This window comes from Pantherophis guttatus, chromosome 2, assembly GCF_059756535.1.
Source record: "Pantherophis guttatus breed Tessera chromosome 2, ASM5975653v1, whole genome shotgun sequence".
NCBI classification, from domain to species: Eukaryota; Metazoa; Chordata; class Lepidosauria; order Squamata; family Colubridae; genus Pantherophis; species Pantherophis guttatus.
Genome location: NC_142064.1, coordinates 18,376,987 through 18,392,593, shown reverse-complemented (window position 1 = coordinate 18,392,593; position 15,607 = coordinate 18,376,987). Strand labels below are relative to the sequence as shown.

General features: G+C 41.0%; 1 protein-coding gene across 13 annotated transcripts in view; it reads right to left on the bottom strand.

The window, feature by feature from the left end:
- NEDD4L (NEDD4 like E3 ubiquitin protein ligase) overlaps positions 1-15,607 on the bottom strand; it is a 340,414-nt gene that overhangs the window by 202,897 nt on the left and 121,910 nt on the right. For all 13 annotated transcript variants that reach the window (XM_034442472.3, XM_034442471.3, XM_087885595.1 and 10 more), the window contains exon 2: positions 12,263-12,336. In XM_034442472.3, the coding sequence (XP_034298363.2) occupies positions 12,263-12,336 (74 nt within the window). The remainder of the gene's footprint in view (positions 1-12,262; positions 12,337-15,607) is intronic.

Sequence of the window (15,607 nt, the reverse complement as noted above, 5' to 3'; positions counted from 1 at the left end):
CAGCCTTCCATCCTTTCTAAGGTAGGTTAAATGAGGACCCAGTTTGTGGGGGCAATAAGCTGACTTTGTATAAATATACAAAAGTATGAAGGCTATTGCTTAACGCATTGTAAGCCGCCCTGAGGGCAGCATATAAATCAAATAAATAAATAAATAAATGCTGTTTTTGTTAAAGAGGGCATTGGTTTCGACTGATAGAATTAAAATGATTATCATCTCACATCAACAAGTCTTAAACTGAAATAAATTGGTTTCAAAACATATGCTGTTTGGATATTATAGAATCACTGAGCTGAAAGAGGCAAATTAGTCTACTAATTCCAACTCTCTGCTCAACGCAGGAATTTAAATTAACGTACCCACAACAGATGGTTTCCCAGCCTCTGGTTGAGTACTTCCAGTAAAAGGAAGCTGTGTTTTTTTCTTGGTAACTAGTTCTACTGAAGAAGTGTTTACTACGGGGAAGTTTTTTTTCCTATTTAACCAGACTCTGTTTTCTTGTAACTTAAAGCTGTTATTCCATTTTCAATAAAATTACTGTTGAAAGTGTGAGCCCAATGGCTCTTTTTTAAAAAAAAACTTGTATTTTTTTTGCAGAAATATAGGTGTTACCATCCAGGAGGGAACAAAGTTGGAGGACACTGATCTTCTAAGAAGACTTTGCTGCTCTGATTTTTTTTTTTTTTTAATTTGATTTATATGCCGCCCTTCTCCGGAGACTCAGGGCGGCTTACAATGCGTTAAGCAATAGCCTTCATTCTTTTGTATATTTTTTTATACAAAGTCAGCTTATTGCCCCCACAAACTGGGTCCTCATTTCACCTACCTTAGAAAGGATGGAAGGCTGAGTCAACCTTGAGCCTTGGAGAGATTCGAACCAGCAGAAATTGCAGGCAGCTGTGTTAATAACAGGGTGCATTAAACCACTGTACCATCAAGGCTCTTGATACTTGAAATAAGTATAAATGACAAATGGACAGCCTACTAAAAAAAACCACTGATTTCTTTTATAGTCAAAGATGTGCAGTGTCTAATGTTTTAGATCAGAGGTGTCAAACTCAGGGCCCATGGGTTGGATCCCGCCCGCGGGTTACTTAGATGTGGCCCATGGGGCTGCCCTGGAAACAGCAAAGACTGGCCCGTGGTGCTTTTGCCAAAGAAAATGGAGCTTGGGAGGGCCACATGTGGCCCTCCCGAGTTCCGTTTTCGCTGGCAGAGGGGTTCAGGAGGCTGTGGCAGTTGAAAACAGAGCTTGGGAGCCTGTTTTCACTGGCACAGTGCTCGGGCCACAACAGGTGACCCCGACATGAGTGATGTCAATCTGGCCACCCACATCCTGGCCACCACCACCCCAGTCCCCCAAGGTCAAACACAACCCTGATATGGCCCTCAATGAAATTGAGTTTGACACTCCTGTCTTAGATCCTTAAAGATGTTCAGCCTAATTCTATCTTTATTGTATATAACTGAAGGCGATGTACCTAATACTTCCTCCTCCTATTTTTCTTACAACAATCCTATGAGGATGTTAGAGAGGGATTGACTCAAAATCTCCCAGCTAACTTTCACACCAGAGGTGGGTTGCAGCAGGTTCTGACCAGTTCTGTAGAACCGGTAGCAGAAATTTTGAGTAGTTCGGAGAACTGGTAGTAAAAATTCTGACTGGCCCCGCCCCCATCTATTCTCTGCCTCCCAAATCCCAGCTGATCGGGAGGAAATGGGGATTTTGCAGTAACCTTCCCCTGGAGTGGGGTGGGAATGGAGATTTTACAGTATCCCTCCCCTGCCACACCCACAAAGCCATGCCCACAAAGCTATTCCACGCCCACAAAGCCACACCCACAGAAACCCCCCACTGTTTCACGCCTAAGGAACCACAAGAAGTCATCTGTTTTCTAGTCTACCTTCGAGACCGTCTTCTGCCACCAATAGCCTCCCACCGACCAGTCCGCTCCCACAGAGAGGGTCTCCTCAGGGTGCCATCAGCCAAGTTATGTCGGCTGGCGACACCCAGGGGGAGGGCCTCCACTGTGGGAGCCCCAGCCCTGTGGAATGAACTGCCCCCGGAAATACGTAAGATCTCCGACCTACGGGTGTTTCGTTGCGCATTGAAGACCCTTTTGTTCCGCCAGGCCGGGCTATCAACATAATAATTTTAATTGGGGTATTTTAAATTTTTGGGGTTTTAATCCGGGCAAATTTATTTAATTATTTTAATTTTTAATCATTGTTGTGTCTTGTGTTTTTAAATTGGCTGTACACCGCCCTGAGTCCTTCAGGAGAAGGGCGGTATAGAAATAAAATAATAATAATAATAATAATAATAATAATAATAATAATTATTATTATTATTATTATTATTATTATTATTATTATTATTATTATTATTATTATTATTATTATTATTATTCACAGCACCAATTATTACCCTGTCAATTATGTAATAGACTAAGTGATATAATCTATAAAAGAATATTATATCAATTATATGATAGTCAATTATAGGATTAAAACACCACGCATTTGTACACAGTCGATATAATATTTTCAATGCCAGAAGCATGCTCATTTATTTTTAGATACTATTTTCATTCATTCAGTCAGAATTTTTACTACCGGTTCTCCGAACTACTCAAAATTTCCGCTACCAGTTCTCCAGAACTGGTCAGAACCTGCTGAAACTCACCTCTGCTCCAAACCATCTTTAAATCCTTGGAAGTTTTCAAAAGTTAAAGAATTTATAAAACGAAAGAATGCCATTTTGACAATGTACACTCTTGAAACCAAGGAGACAATTACACTCTGACAGTTACATCTGAAGTGGTGAATTTCTATGTATTCTTCACCGCTTTTTCAACAGGCGTAATGTGTCACCAAAAGAGTTTTGTAGGTTCTTTCTAAAATGTTGCATCTTTTATGATGTGTCTAAAGTGGGAACATAAAAACGTCATACTTTTACATCCCAATCTTGCCGTAATGAGTTTTGGAGAACATTAAAAACCACAGCAAGAAAGCAAAAGCTAGACCTACCACAAAAATGCTCCCAGAAAGGTATTTATTGAGTAATTGTTCTGCCTCAAAGCATGGAATCTTACAAGCGTTACTGATGACACAGTGTCCTGCTTTTATGTCTTTATAGCTTCCTGTCTTAAATCTATAGCTTCTTCTGTCTGTCTATCTTACCACAGAAAGGTTCTATTTTTCAGAAGGAAAAATAGAACGTGCTACAAAATGCGTTGTGACAGAGAGTAGAAAGAGTTGGCAACTAAAAATGACATAATTGAAAAATAATCAATCTCTAATCTTTGAGACTGGCATTAATCTGGAGCGAGTCAAATAAATGCCTTTATTATGACATATGGTAAATGTTTCCTTATAATATGATGAGGACACATTCTCCTGTTTTTTATACAAGCAATCCTTGACTTGCAACCACAATTGAGCCCATAATTTCAGTTGCGAAGTAAGATAATTGTTAAGTGAATTTTGCCCCATTGTATGACCTTTCTTGCCACAATTGTTAAGTGAATCAATGCAGTTGTTAGGTTAGTAACACAGTTGTTAAGTGAATCAGAATTTCTCATTGACTTTGCTTTTCAGAGAGTTACAAAAGGTGGATCACATGATCCCAGTCATAAATATGAACTCAAGGTGCATCTGAATTTTGATCACGTGACTCATGGCGATGCTCAACGGTTGTAAGAGTGAAAAACGGTTACCGCGTTTCCCGAAAATAAGACCCTGTCTTATATTTTTTTTAACCCTGAAATAAGCACTTGGCCTTATTGCCATGCGCTCAAAAGCCCAATTGGACTTATTATCAAGGGATATCTTATTTTGGGGAAAACAGGGTATAAGTCACTTTTTTTCAGTGCTGTTGTAACTTTAAACGGTCACTAAATGAACTGTTGTAAATCGAGGAGTACCTGTAGTTTAGGAAGTAAAACTCTTATACCACTGAATCATAACTGAATGGGGAAAATCAAGAAATGCTAGGACTTCATAGACCAGCCATGAAGGCATTGGAAAATCATCCAAATGCTATAGTCCCCCACTGTTTTCCTATTTACTTACGTATTTTGTATCATATTTTATCTTATAACCCAATAAAAAATGTTAACCCTCTCCTCACCAAAAAATCCCCTTTTCCTCCCCACCCTTTTCCCATTTACTTTCGTACTTTGTATCTTATTTTATCTTATAACCCAATAAAAAAAGGTTAAACTGGAAAATTACCCAAATGCTTTGATGTGTCTATACGCACAAAGATCAGAATAATGTAAGCCGTGGTATTATTCTCTGTGACACTCTGATTGAAAGTAAAAATTGGAAACAGGATAAGAAAAGCATTGATGTTGGAGGAGACGCCTAAGGAAACTGTGGGATGGCCAAAATAAATAAATAAAATACATAAATAAACCAATGTATCACAGAACAAATCAACCCAGAGTTCTCACTCAAGGAACAAATAATCCTACTTTGGATACATTATGCAAAGACCCAGCTCTCTTGAAAAGGCTTTAATGCTGGGAAAGGTGGAAGGAAAGAAAAGAGGACGGAAGAAGGAAAGAGAAGAGGATGGCAAGCAGCAAAGTGGAGGGATTCAGTTTCAGTGACAATGAACCAGGGGTGAAATCCAGCAGGTTCTGACAGGTTCTGGAGAACCGGTAGTGGAATTTTTGAGCAGTTCGGGGAATCGGCAAATACCACCTCTGGCTGACCTGGGTGGGGTGGGAATGGAAATTTTGCAATATCCTTCCCCCAGGAGTGGGGAGGGAATGGGGATTTTGCAGTATCCTTCCCCTGGAGTGGGGTGGGAATGGAGATTCTGCAGTATCCTTCCCCTGCCACGCCCACCAAGCCACGCCCACCAAGCCACACCACACACACCAAGCCACGCCCACAGAACCGGTAGTAAAAAAATTTGGATTTCACCACTGCAATGAATGCACTGGTGGAAGAGCTGAAGGACCAAGTTTAGGACAGATCACCACAGGGAATGTCTACCTCTGTGGCCGCTAAGAATCAACCATGAATTGAATGGCGCATTATCAATGAATCCTGTTGTCTGAGCCTCTGGAAAACTTCTGTCCCACTCGTGCATGACTTGCAGAGATCAATAGAGCCTTGGTAGTACAGTGGTCTAGAGCACCCTGTTATTAAGACCAGCTGCCTGCAATTACTGCAGGTTCGAATCTCGCCAGGCTCAAGGTTGACTCAGCCTTCCATCCTTTCTAAGGTAGGTAAATTGAGGACCCAGTTTGTGGGGGCAATAAGCTGACTTTGTATAAATATACAAAAAGGATGAAGGCTATTGCTGAGCACATTGTAAGCCGCCCTGAGTCTCCGGAGAAGGGCGGCATATAAATCAAATTAAAATAATAATAATAATAATGCCCACAAGTTGTGTTTCTGTGCTGGTCCAGTGCAGTAACTGAACTCTGAATCAAAAAGATTCTGTGTTTTCAGTTCAGTAAGTCACCTCCAAAAACATCAAGAGATCGTTCTTTGCTTCTGCACAATATTAATGGTATGATTAAGATTTCTATAATATTAACAAGAAAGATTCTAATCCAAGTCGCAGATCAAAATGAATGTTCGCCCAAAGTTTTATTAATTAAGATTAATTAATTAAGAAAACCTGGGGGAGGGGGCTGTTCCAGAAGAGGACAACATTGAGAACATCTGATTTTTGGGATGGGGGTGGGGTGTCCCTGCAGATGACATTCCCTTGGCAACAGACTCATCTCAATAGATTCACTGAAGGCCTGAACCATATTGATGGATGTGTATACAGAGAGAGGAGAGGAGAGGGGAGGAATGAGAGGACGCAAAACGAGAGAGGGGAGGGGGAAGAGGAGAGGAAAGGAAAGGAGAGGGGAGAGAGAGAGAGGAGAGAGGGAAAGAGAGAGAAAAATCTGGGAATCTTTGGGGATAAAAAAGACTGGTAAGCAGTGCAACTCCTGGAGTAGAGGAATTAATGGATGAATCTAGGTGCATTCATAACTACTTAGGCAGCCACCTGTTCCGCTGGTTTTAACTAAGCAGCCCAATTTGAAGCAAAGTGTGGCAGGAGTCCACACATGAAGTGACACGAAGTGACTGAGTACAGGTTGTCCTCGACTTATGACCACAATGAAACCCAAAATTGCTTTTGCTAAGCAAAACATTTAAGTGAATTTTGCCCCCTTGTATGACCTTTCTTGCCCCAGTTGTTAAATGAATCACTGCAGTTCTTGAGTTAGTAACACGGCTGTTAAGTGAATCTGGCTTCCCCATTGACTTTGCTTGTCAAAGAAGGTCGCAACCGGTGGTCACATGACCCCTGGACAATGCAACCGTCATAAATATTGCCACGTGTCTGAATTTTGGTCACGCGACCATGGGGATGCTGCAATGGTCGTAAGTGTGAAAAATGGTCATAAGTCACTTTTTCCAGTGCCCTTGTAACTTCGAACAGTCACAAAACAAACTGTTGTAAGTCGAGGACTACCCGTATAGCACCTCCTGCCCAGTGGTGGGTTTCAGAAATTTTACTACCGGTTCTGTGGGTGTGGCTTGGTGGGCGTGGCATGGGAAGGATACTTTTTTTTTTTTTAATTTGATTTATATGCCGCCCTTCTCCGGAGACTCAGGGCGGCTTACAATGTGCTCAGCAATATTGTAAAATCTACCCCACTCCAGGGGAAGGATACTGTAAAATCTCCATTCCCTCCCCAATCCAGGGGAAGTTTACTGCAAAATCCCCATTTCTTCCCGATCAGCTGGGACTCAGGAGGCAGAGAATAGATGGGGGCGGAGCCAGTCAGAATTTTTACTACCGGTTCTGTGGGTGTGGCTCGATGAGTGTGGCATGGCTTGGTGGGCATGGCTTGGTGGCCGTGGCATGGGAAGGATACTGTAAAATCTCCATTCCCTCCCCAATCCAGGGGAAGGTTATTGCAAAATCCCCATTTCCTCCCGATCAGCTGAGACTTGGGAGGCAGAGAATAGATGGGGGTGGGGCCAGTCAGAATTTTTACGACCGGTTCTCCAAACTACTCAAAATTTCCGCTACCGGTTCTCCAGAACTGGTCAGAACCTGCTGAAACCCACCTCTGCTCCTGGCCCAGGAAAGAGAACAACTGGCACGTCGCAGTCATTTGGCTTTCATCATATATGCAAAGAGTCACTGGGCTGAGATGGGCGGCTACAGAAATGGAATAAAACAAACAAACAAACAAAACCCGTTCACAGCTTCCAAATCTATTCTTGTAAGATTACGTACATTGCAAACCAGTTTTGACAGAAGAGCCCAAGATGCATCATCATTCAGCCTCTGAATTCAGGAGGCCTTGTGCATAGCTACTAATGCTTTCGTTTCAGCCACGTCATTCAATTATTACCTCTAACTGGTTGATACTGGAGGTGGGTGACTGTTTTTGTTTGGTTTGCCTTTCTAACGGCTTAGCAAGCCGCATAAATCTAGCTAGCCTGGTTAGTTTGGTGCTGAGCAAACTGAGTGAAACTCTGAATGTTGCCAGGCTCTTTCGAAGCAGCCTAAAACTGAACAGGATTCTTTCCAAACACACATTTTCAGAGAGTTCCTTTGGCAAAATTCAATAAAAAGGAAGGAATGTGGCTACCAAAAAAAACCCCCTATCAATTGAACTACTCTCCAGTAATTAAGTTAACCAAGATTGATTAATTATTTTGAATTATATGGCCACCCATCTCACATTAATGACTCAGAGAGGAAGCGTAAAATCAGTCCAATCTTCCCATCCTGCTTACAATCTTTTTGGACTGTTGTCTTCTGGCAGAAGATACCACAACGATTAAAACTCAGACCACACGTTTTCTGAACAGTTTTTATCCCAGAACTATAATTGCACTCAACAATGAACTAAAGGGCCACCATCAGTGAGCTGTTAGACAGCATTACTTGGTCTGTTGTGTGGATGTTTGGGTGGTTTAGGGGTGGGGAATCGTGGTGGGCGGGAGTGTGTTTGGGGATCGTTATGTGTGTTGGACCTGGTCTTTGGGTGTTAAATGAATTTCACTGTATGGGTATACTGTGTATACACGTACAATGACAATAAAGTTATTAGTTTATTTTTATTTTAGGTTATTTTATTTTAGGTAACATGTGGAACTTAAAATTAAGGTGTGGAGCCTTCTTGCTATAGATCAAGGGTATCCAACCTCGGCAACTTTAAGACCTATGGACTTCAACTCCCAGAATCCCCTAGTCAGGAATTCTGGGAGTTGAAGTGCACAAGTATTAAGGTATCCAGGTTATAGATTATTGGAATGGACATAACACAGGTCTGTGATGCTTGGTTTGACATTTATTTCCCACTTAACCAAGTGCTTTACTTATTCATTTGATTTATAACCTGCCTTGTTTTCTAGGCAACACATAAAACACATTGTCCTCCAGTCACACAGAACATGGCCCTCAAAGATGGCTGAGGTAATCTCTCAAAGCCCTCAGCATCAAATCAGATTAAGATTAAGCACAGGGTTTGGCCCCAAGTGGGTCCCCCATTAACTCAGGATTCTGTTTTAGATTCAACTGTACATGCAACGCGAGACAGATTATCAAAAGAGCCTTGGTGGTGCAGCGGACTAAAGTGCTGTTAAGTAGCACTTAGCTGCCAGCTGCCTGCAATTACTGTGAGTTCAAATCTCACCAGGCTCAAGGTTGACTCAGCCTTCCATCCTTCCGAGGTAGGTAAAATGAGGACCCAGATTGTGGGGGCAAAAAGCTGACTTTGTATAAAAAAGAAGACCAGGCTATCTTCAGGACCGCCTTCTACCACACAGCTCCCAGTGACCGGTAAGATCCTACAGAGTCGGTTCCTCCGGGTCCCGTCAGTTAAACAATGTCGGCTGGCGGGCCCACAGGGGAGGGCCTTCTCTGTGGCTGCCCCGGCTCTCTGGAACCAATTACCTCCTGAGCTCCGGAGCACCTCCACCCTATTGACCTTCTGCAAAGCGGTGAAGACCTGGCTCTTCCGGCAGGCCTGGGGCCGTTGATCTCGTTATAATGATCTTGCGAGACCTGGCCACGAATTGGAGTGCATGTGTTTTAACGTTTTTAAAGTTTTTAATGTTTTAATGTTTTTCTTTTTAACAATTTTATGGGATTGTTCGCATTGTTTTATTCTTTGTTGTAAGCCGCTCAGAGTCCCTTGGGAGTTGGGCGGCATAGAAATGCGACTAAGTAAGTAAGTAAGTAAGTAAGTAAGTAAGTAAGTAAGTAAGTAAGTAAGTAAGTAAGTAAACACTGCTTAGGGGGAGCCAAAAGCCCTACTAAGCAGGTATATACAAAAGTATGAAGGCTATTGCTTAACACATTGTTAGCCGCCCTGAGTCTCCGGAGAAGGGCAGCATATAAATCGAACCAATAAATAAATAAATAAAAGACTAAGAGGGGTCAAAGGGAGCACTTACAGCCATGAAAGTCTCATTAAAGAGTAGCCCAGCATATCTGAATGACCTTGTGTCTAAATATGGCTTAACAAGCAACAGCTCAATTAAGGTTGTTTGCCTGATATAGCTGGATTTACCTTGCAACCAGATTAGGCTCAATGGCTACCAGGCAAGGTAGCTGGATTTTCCAATGTAAAGTCTGTGAGCTCATCACTTGAAAGAAATATTTACTGATTGTGCAATCATTGGCATATGAACCCTCCAAATCCAATTTTTCAAGCTTTGAAAGGTATGGGCTTCAATTCCCAAAATTCCACAGCCAAATTGTTGGCTGGGGAATTCTTGAGAGTTGAAGTCCACACCTCTTGTAGCTGTTGACGTTGAGAAATACTGCTCCAGAGCACAAGGACTAGTCCTTGCCAGGTTCCTGACCTTCTCTGTCTTATTTTACCCTGTGACTAGATTGGTTCAATTGATAAAAGTCAAACCAGTTTACTGACTCCTCTTCCATGATGCACTGTTTTGCCCAGTTAAAAGTTACAGACACAAGAGTTTTAGTAGAAATAGCTCTTATTTCCTCCATGCTGGTGGAAATTCCCTGGTCACATCTAGAGACCTCTTGGAACTAGATAACATGCCAGACATTCCCCAACAATAATACTTACACAATATTTTTTTTTTCAAAGTTCAAACTGCTTTGCATACAAGGTGCCCTAACAACTCCCAAAGCTAGTCAACTATTATTATCCCATAATAAACATGAGGAAGAATTGCTTAAGGTGGGTTACATAAGGCTATTTGTCAACTACATTTTCAGCCTGCAAAGAAAGATACACACACACACACACATATATATTTCTCTTTAGCCAGGTTCTACCTACGTAAACCAAAATATTATGCATTACATAGGTAGAACCTGGCTAAAGAGAAATATACATAAAACCTACGAAAAAGAAAGAAAAGCATATATATATATATATATATATATGTTTTTCTTCTAGCCAGGTTTTCCCTACGTAGCCAAGGTTTTTTTTTTGTAGCTCCAGCTCAGTAGAATCTCATCTACTCGGTTCTGGGCTTTTTTCTTTTCTAACACCTAGCAAGCACCTAATGAGAGCTTGCTAGGTGTTAGAAAAGAAAAAAGCCCAGAACCGAGTAGATGAGATTCTACTGAGCTGGAGCTACAAAAAAAAAAACCTTGGCTACGTAGGGAAAACCTGGCTAGAAGAAAAACACACATAAACCCTACGAAGAAGTAAGAAAATTGATATATATATATATATATATATATGAACAATAACAAAAGTGCTTCAGGTGGCTTCAATCTCAATCTCCGTCGTGCACTTAAGACTTTTTTATGTCATCAAGCTGGCCTGGCCTAAATCTTCTCCCCTTTTTAAATGTAAATTTTAATTTGTTTTTAAATTATGGGGTATTTTAAATTTGTTCAGCCAAATTATTTAATACGTTTTTATTCTATTTTAAATTTTTGTATTTATGTGTTTTATCCTGTGGCTGTTCACCGCCCTGAGTCCTTCGGGAGTAGGGAGGTATAGAAATTTAAATAAATAAATAAATAAATAAATAAATAAATAAATAAATAAATAAATAAATAAATAAACAAACAAACAAACAAACAAACAAGGTAGCTAAGAGCATCAGTAACAAAATCCAACACAGGCAGGCCTCAAAGTTATGACTGCTTGTTCAGTGATCATTTGAAGTTATGACAATGCTGAATGAGGGCACTTATAACCTGTCCCTGAAGTTATAGACATTGCAGTGCCCCTGCGGTCACATGACCACAAACTGGGCAGCTGGCAAGCCATTTGCATTGACGATTGGTTGCCGAACACCCTGTGTTCATGTGATGGCCATTTGCAACATTCCCTGACAGTTTCCCCAGAAAGTCATTGGAGAAGCCCACAGGGAAGATTGCGAGTCACTGGGGCAAGCCTCCGCACCTTGGCCTTTCTGATTGTATGCATCCTCGTCCTCTTTCCCTGGCCTTTAGGAGCTCATGCTACACCAAACATTGTTTTCCCTGACTTACACGTAGCCTTCTCCATCCCCCTGAGATACCCCCTGCATTCCTTAACTGGGACTTCCCCCACTTCCACATTTTCTGTATAGTTTTTATCCCAGAACTATAATCGCACTCAACAACGAACTAAAGGGCCACCATCAGTGAGCTGTTGGACGGCATTACTTGGTCTGTTGTGTGTTTGGGTGGTTTAGGGGCAGGGAATTTGTGATGGGTGGGGGTGTGTTTGGGGATTGTTATGTGTATTGGACCTGGTCTTTGGGTGTTAAGTGAATTTTATTGTATGGGTATACTGTGTATATGCGTACAATGACAATAAAGTTATTATTATTATTCCAGCTTAAGATACAACAATAACTGAGACTTCCTGAACTGTCATTACTAAGCAATGTGGCCATATGACATCAGGCTTTACAACCACATCGGTTAGCAACAGCAACTCCAGTTTCAATTGCAGTTGTAACTTGAGGACTACTTGTACAATATCGTAAGTACAGATAAGACATTACCATAACAACATCACACGTTTTACCAATCCACTTCTATAAAACGTAATTAAACAGCCTCTAAAGGTTTTCCAAACCAGCTGAACATTAACATGCTCTGCAAAGACCAGAAAGTGGGAACTATTCTATGAACCCCAAAGAAACTGCATCAGAGAGCAAGAATGATATAAATCACAGCATTCTTTATTAATTTCTAGCTTGCATTCTTTAGGGAGACAAAACTCACAATTGCTTACACAAAATAAAATCCATTGTCCATTATCACACAACAACGTCAACATCACAACATACACACCTGGCTCCAAAGATGTCCTTTTTGGCAAGGTCTATTCCAGCTACGACTTTAACTCGAAGGACACGAGATTCTTCCTGTTGTGTAGGGAAAGAAAAAAGAAAAAAAAGAGCAAATTTAATTTTCATTCATCAAGTTTGTATCTCACAATGCTAGCAGTATTTAAATTGTATCAGGAAGCTGTTTCAAATATAATGTCCCTCATATATTGTGGAAATTATAATAAAGGTAACACATATTTGGTTCTAGACATCCTAACAGCAGCTAGGATCGCATATGCACAATGTTGGAAAAACCCAGAAACCCCTGCAGACGATATTATAATCAAAAAAATTCTGGAATGTGTAGAGATAGATAGGTTAACCCTAAAAATTAAAGGAAAAGAAGATTCGGACTATTTCATAACATGGGAACTATTCTATAAATAGTTAAATGACAGATATTGAGGTTAGAGGAGTGGAATTAGGTGAAATATGGTTTATAGGAGAAAGAAAAACAGATGAGTAAATATTTTTGACGGTTATATAATCGATACTATAATGGAAGATAATATATGTTATAATATGATTGATGTTATCGCATATTTGTTTATATACCCCGTTTTCCCCAAAATAAGACATCCCCTGATAATAAGCCCAATCGGGCTTTTGAGCGCATGGCAATAAGGCCAAGCCCTTATTTCAGGGTTCAAAAAAATATAAGACAGGGTCTTATTTTTGGGGAAACACAGTATTACCACATATATGTTTAATGATCATAATGACGATGATGTTTGTATGCTTGTATGTTAACACCTTGGACACCTAGAAAGCAGACTGCTCAACACAGAAAGGAAATGTATGATATAAAACAATATAAAATATTTTTTTAAAAAAAGGATATTGTGGCTTACTATTCCTGATCACAGAACCATGTGAGCAAAAGAGGCTAGTGGTCCAAATCGTATCAAAGGCACCAGAATGAGAAAGATTGACAAGAAAGACACTACAAAAGATGTGATGAGATGCTTAGAGTTTATCTAACACTTCTGAAGCAAGGAATTTTTTCTGCTTGCAGAGAGTAGAAGGTCAAATCTGATGGTCAGAGCAGTTCATTCGTGGAATCTATTACTATAGGAACATTTACTGAGGAACATTTCCTGAGAGTGTACAAGGAATTGGGAATACAATGCTCTACATATGGATTTCAGACATCAAGCAGGTGGTGAAACTAAGATATCCTTCCAAAGAACCCCTCAAGTCCAGATTTTTCCAACCGTATGTTTATTCCATCCGTTTTCTCTGTTACACGCATGTTAACAGAATTTTACCCAGTTTAAACATTTTTGAAAGATGTTCTCTTTAAGGCAACTGTATATTATCTTGTATATTTTAATGTCCAAATATTTTCACTGCTGGATTCCAAGAAGCACAAAACACTAAGGGATAATTGTGTTCCGATTTGCATATTCTGGAACTACGGTATTTTTAGTTATGCAAACTGAATGAAATTCTCTCTAATGGGGAGATATTTAGAAGCAAAGGATAAACTGATAAAACACTTAACTTTCGGCTCTTTGATAAGGAGCGCTCCAAGATTTATTAACTGCTTAAAAGAAACTTAAGAATTTTATAAATGAATTGAAATAGTTTAAACCAGTGTTCCTCGACCTCAGCAACTCTAGAAGTGTGGCCCTCAGCTCCCAGAATTCTCCAGCCAGGATGCTACCAAGCACTAAAGTCAGAAGTGATATAGGCCAAGCAGCGGGACAACGATTAGCAAGGGAGCTGTCTATGGGTATGCAGGTACTCTTAGACTTACAACAGTTCATTTAATGACCGTTCGAAGTTACAATGGCACTGAAAAAAGTGAGTTATGACCATTTTTCATACTTATGACCATCCTGGGGTCATGTGATGCCCTTTTGTGACCTTTGGACGAACAAAGTCAACGGGGAAACCAGATTCACTAAAGAATTGTGTTACTAATTTAAGAACTGCTGTGATTCACTTAACAAATGTGGTGAGAAAAGTTGTAAAATGGGGCAAACGTCACCGTGTCGGGGGCACCTGTGGTGGCCAAGTGCTAAGGCAGGACTTCCCTCAGACCCACCCTCATTCTCATTATAATATCCTTCCTTCCTTCCTTATTTCATTCTATCCTTTTCTTCTTTTTCCTTCCCTCTTCATTCTTTCTTCTTCCTTGCCCTCTTTCCTTATTTTTCCTTCCTTGCTCTCTTCTCATCTTCCCTTCTTTTTCTTTTTCTTTGTCTTTCCTCTTTCCCTTTCTCCTTTCCTGTTCCTTCTTGCATGCTCATTTCCAGGACGGCCCCACAGGCCAGATCTAAGCACCCCGTGGGCCGAATCCGACCCACGGGCCTTGAGTTTGACACCCCTGGTTTATGCTTTCAAAGAGCAGCCAGCCAATACTGGGCTGGCTTATTTTCTTCCTATGCCAAATTATTAGACTACAGTTAGGATACAAGGTACTTTACAACTTTGCTAGTGTTGTGGCCCGTCAGCAGCCTGTGCGGATTGTAGCTGATTCTGACAGCGAGGAGGTTAGTGTGGTGTTGAGCCAGCAGCCTGTGCAGCTGGCACTCGAATCGGACAATGAGGAGGCTGGAGAAGATGTGGTGCCAGAGGCAGGGATTCAGTCAGGGCCTTCAGAACCTCCAGAGGCTCCTTTAAGTGAAGAGGACAAAGAGGAGGAGCCTCTTCTCGATGCACGGGTGCGCAGAGTGGCCAAAAGGCAGGAGTGGTTCCTCAGGAGGAGGTCTCCTTGAGAATAAGGCTTGGGGTTAATTGGCCACTCTCTTAGCCTATTTAAGGAGGAATGCCGACTGAAGCAAGTTGTTTGGGAACAACTTTAGTTCACTCTACTTCGCGTCTGGATTCTCTGCAAATTGCTTCTGGGCTTTCTGCCAACCTTAGTAAGATTGTGATTACTTTATCTTTGGTTACTTGTAGGCTGTTAAGAAAGTTTATTAACAGTCTTTGTTTTGAAAAAGACTGAGTTATTTTAGTAAATTAAGTTTTCTACAAACTTTGTGTGTGCTGTGTTCTTTGGGATCCGTAGCTGGGGCAGAACAGCTAGGAGGCAAATGGCAGCACCTAGTTGACCAAGGTTGATTTCAGACCAGGTGACCACAGCTGGGCCCAGATGGCCCTTGGGTGGGAGTGTTTTAACTGGTGGATTAAAAAATAAACAACAACAACAAAAGGGAACTGCAATGACTTCCATACTGCTGCCAAGAAAGCATCTTAGATGTGGGTTCATAAACATGGCTCAATGGAGAATTTACATGCCCAGACTCTTATTGTTTAATGATAACAACAATTAAAAAGTTTTTTTCTCCAGCATGTTGGG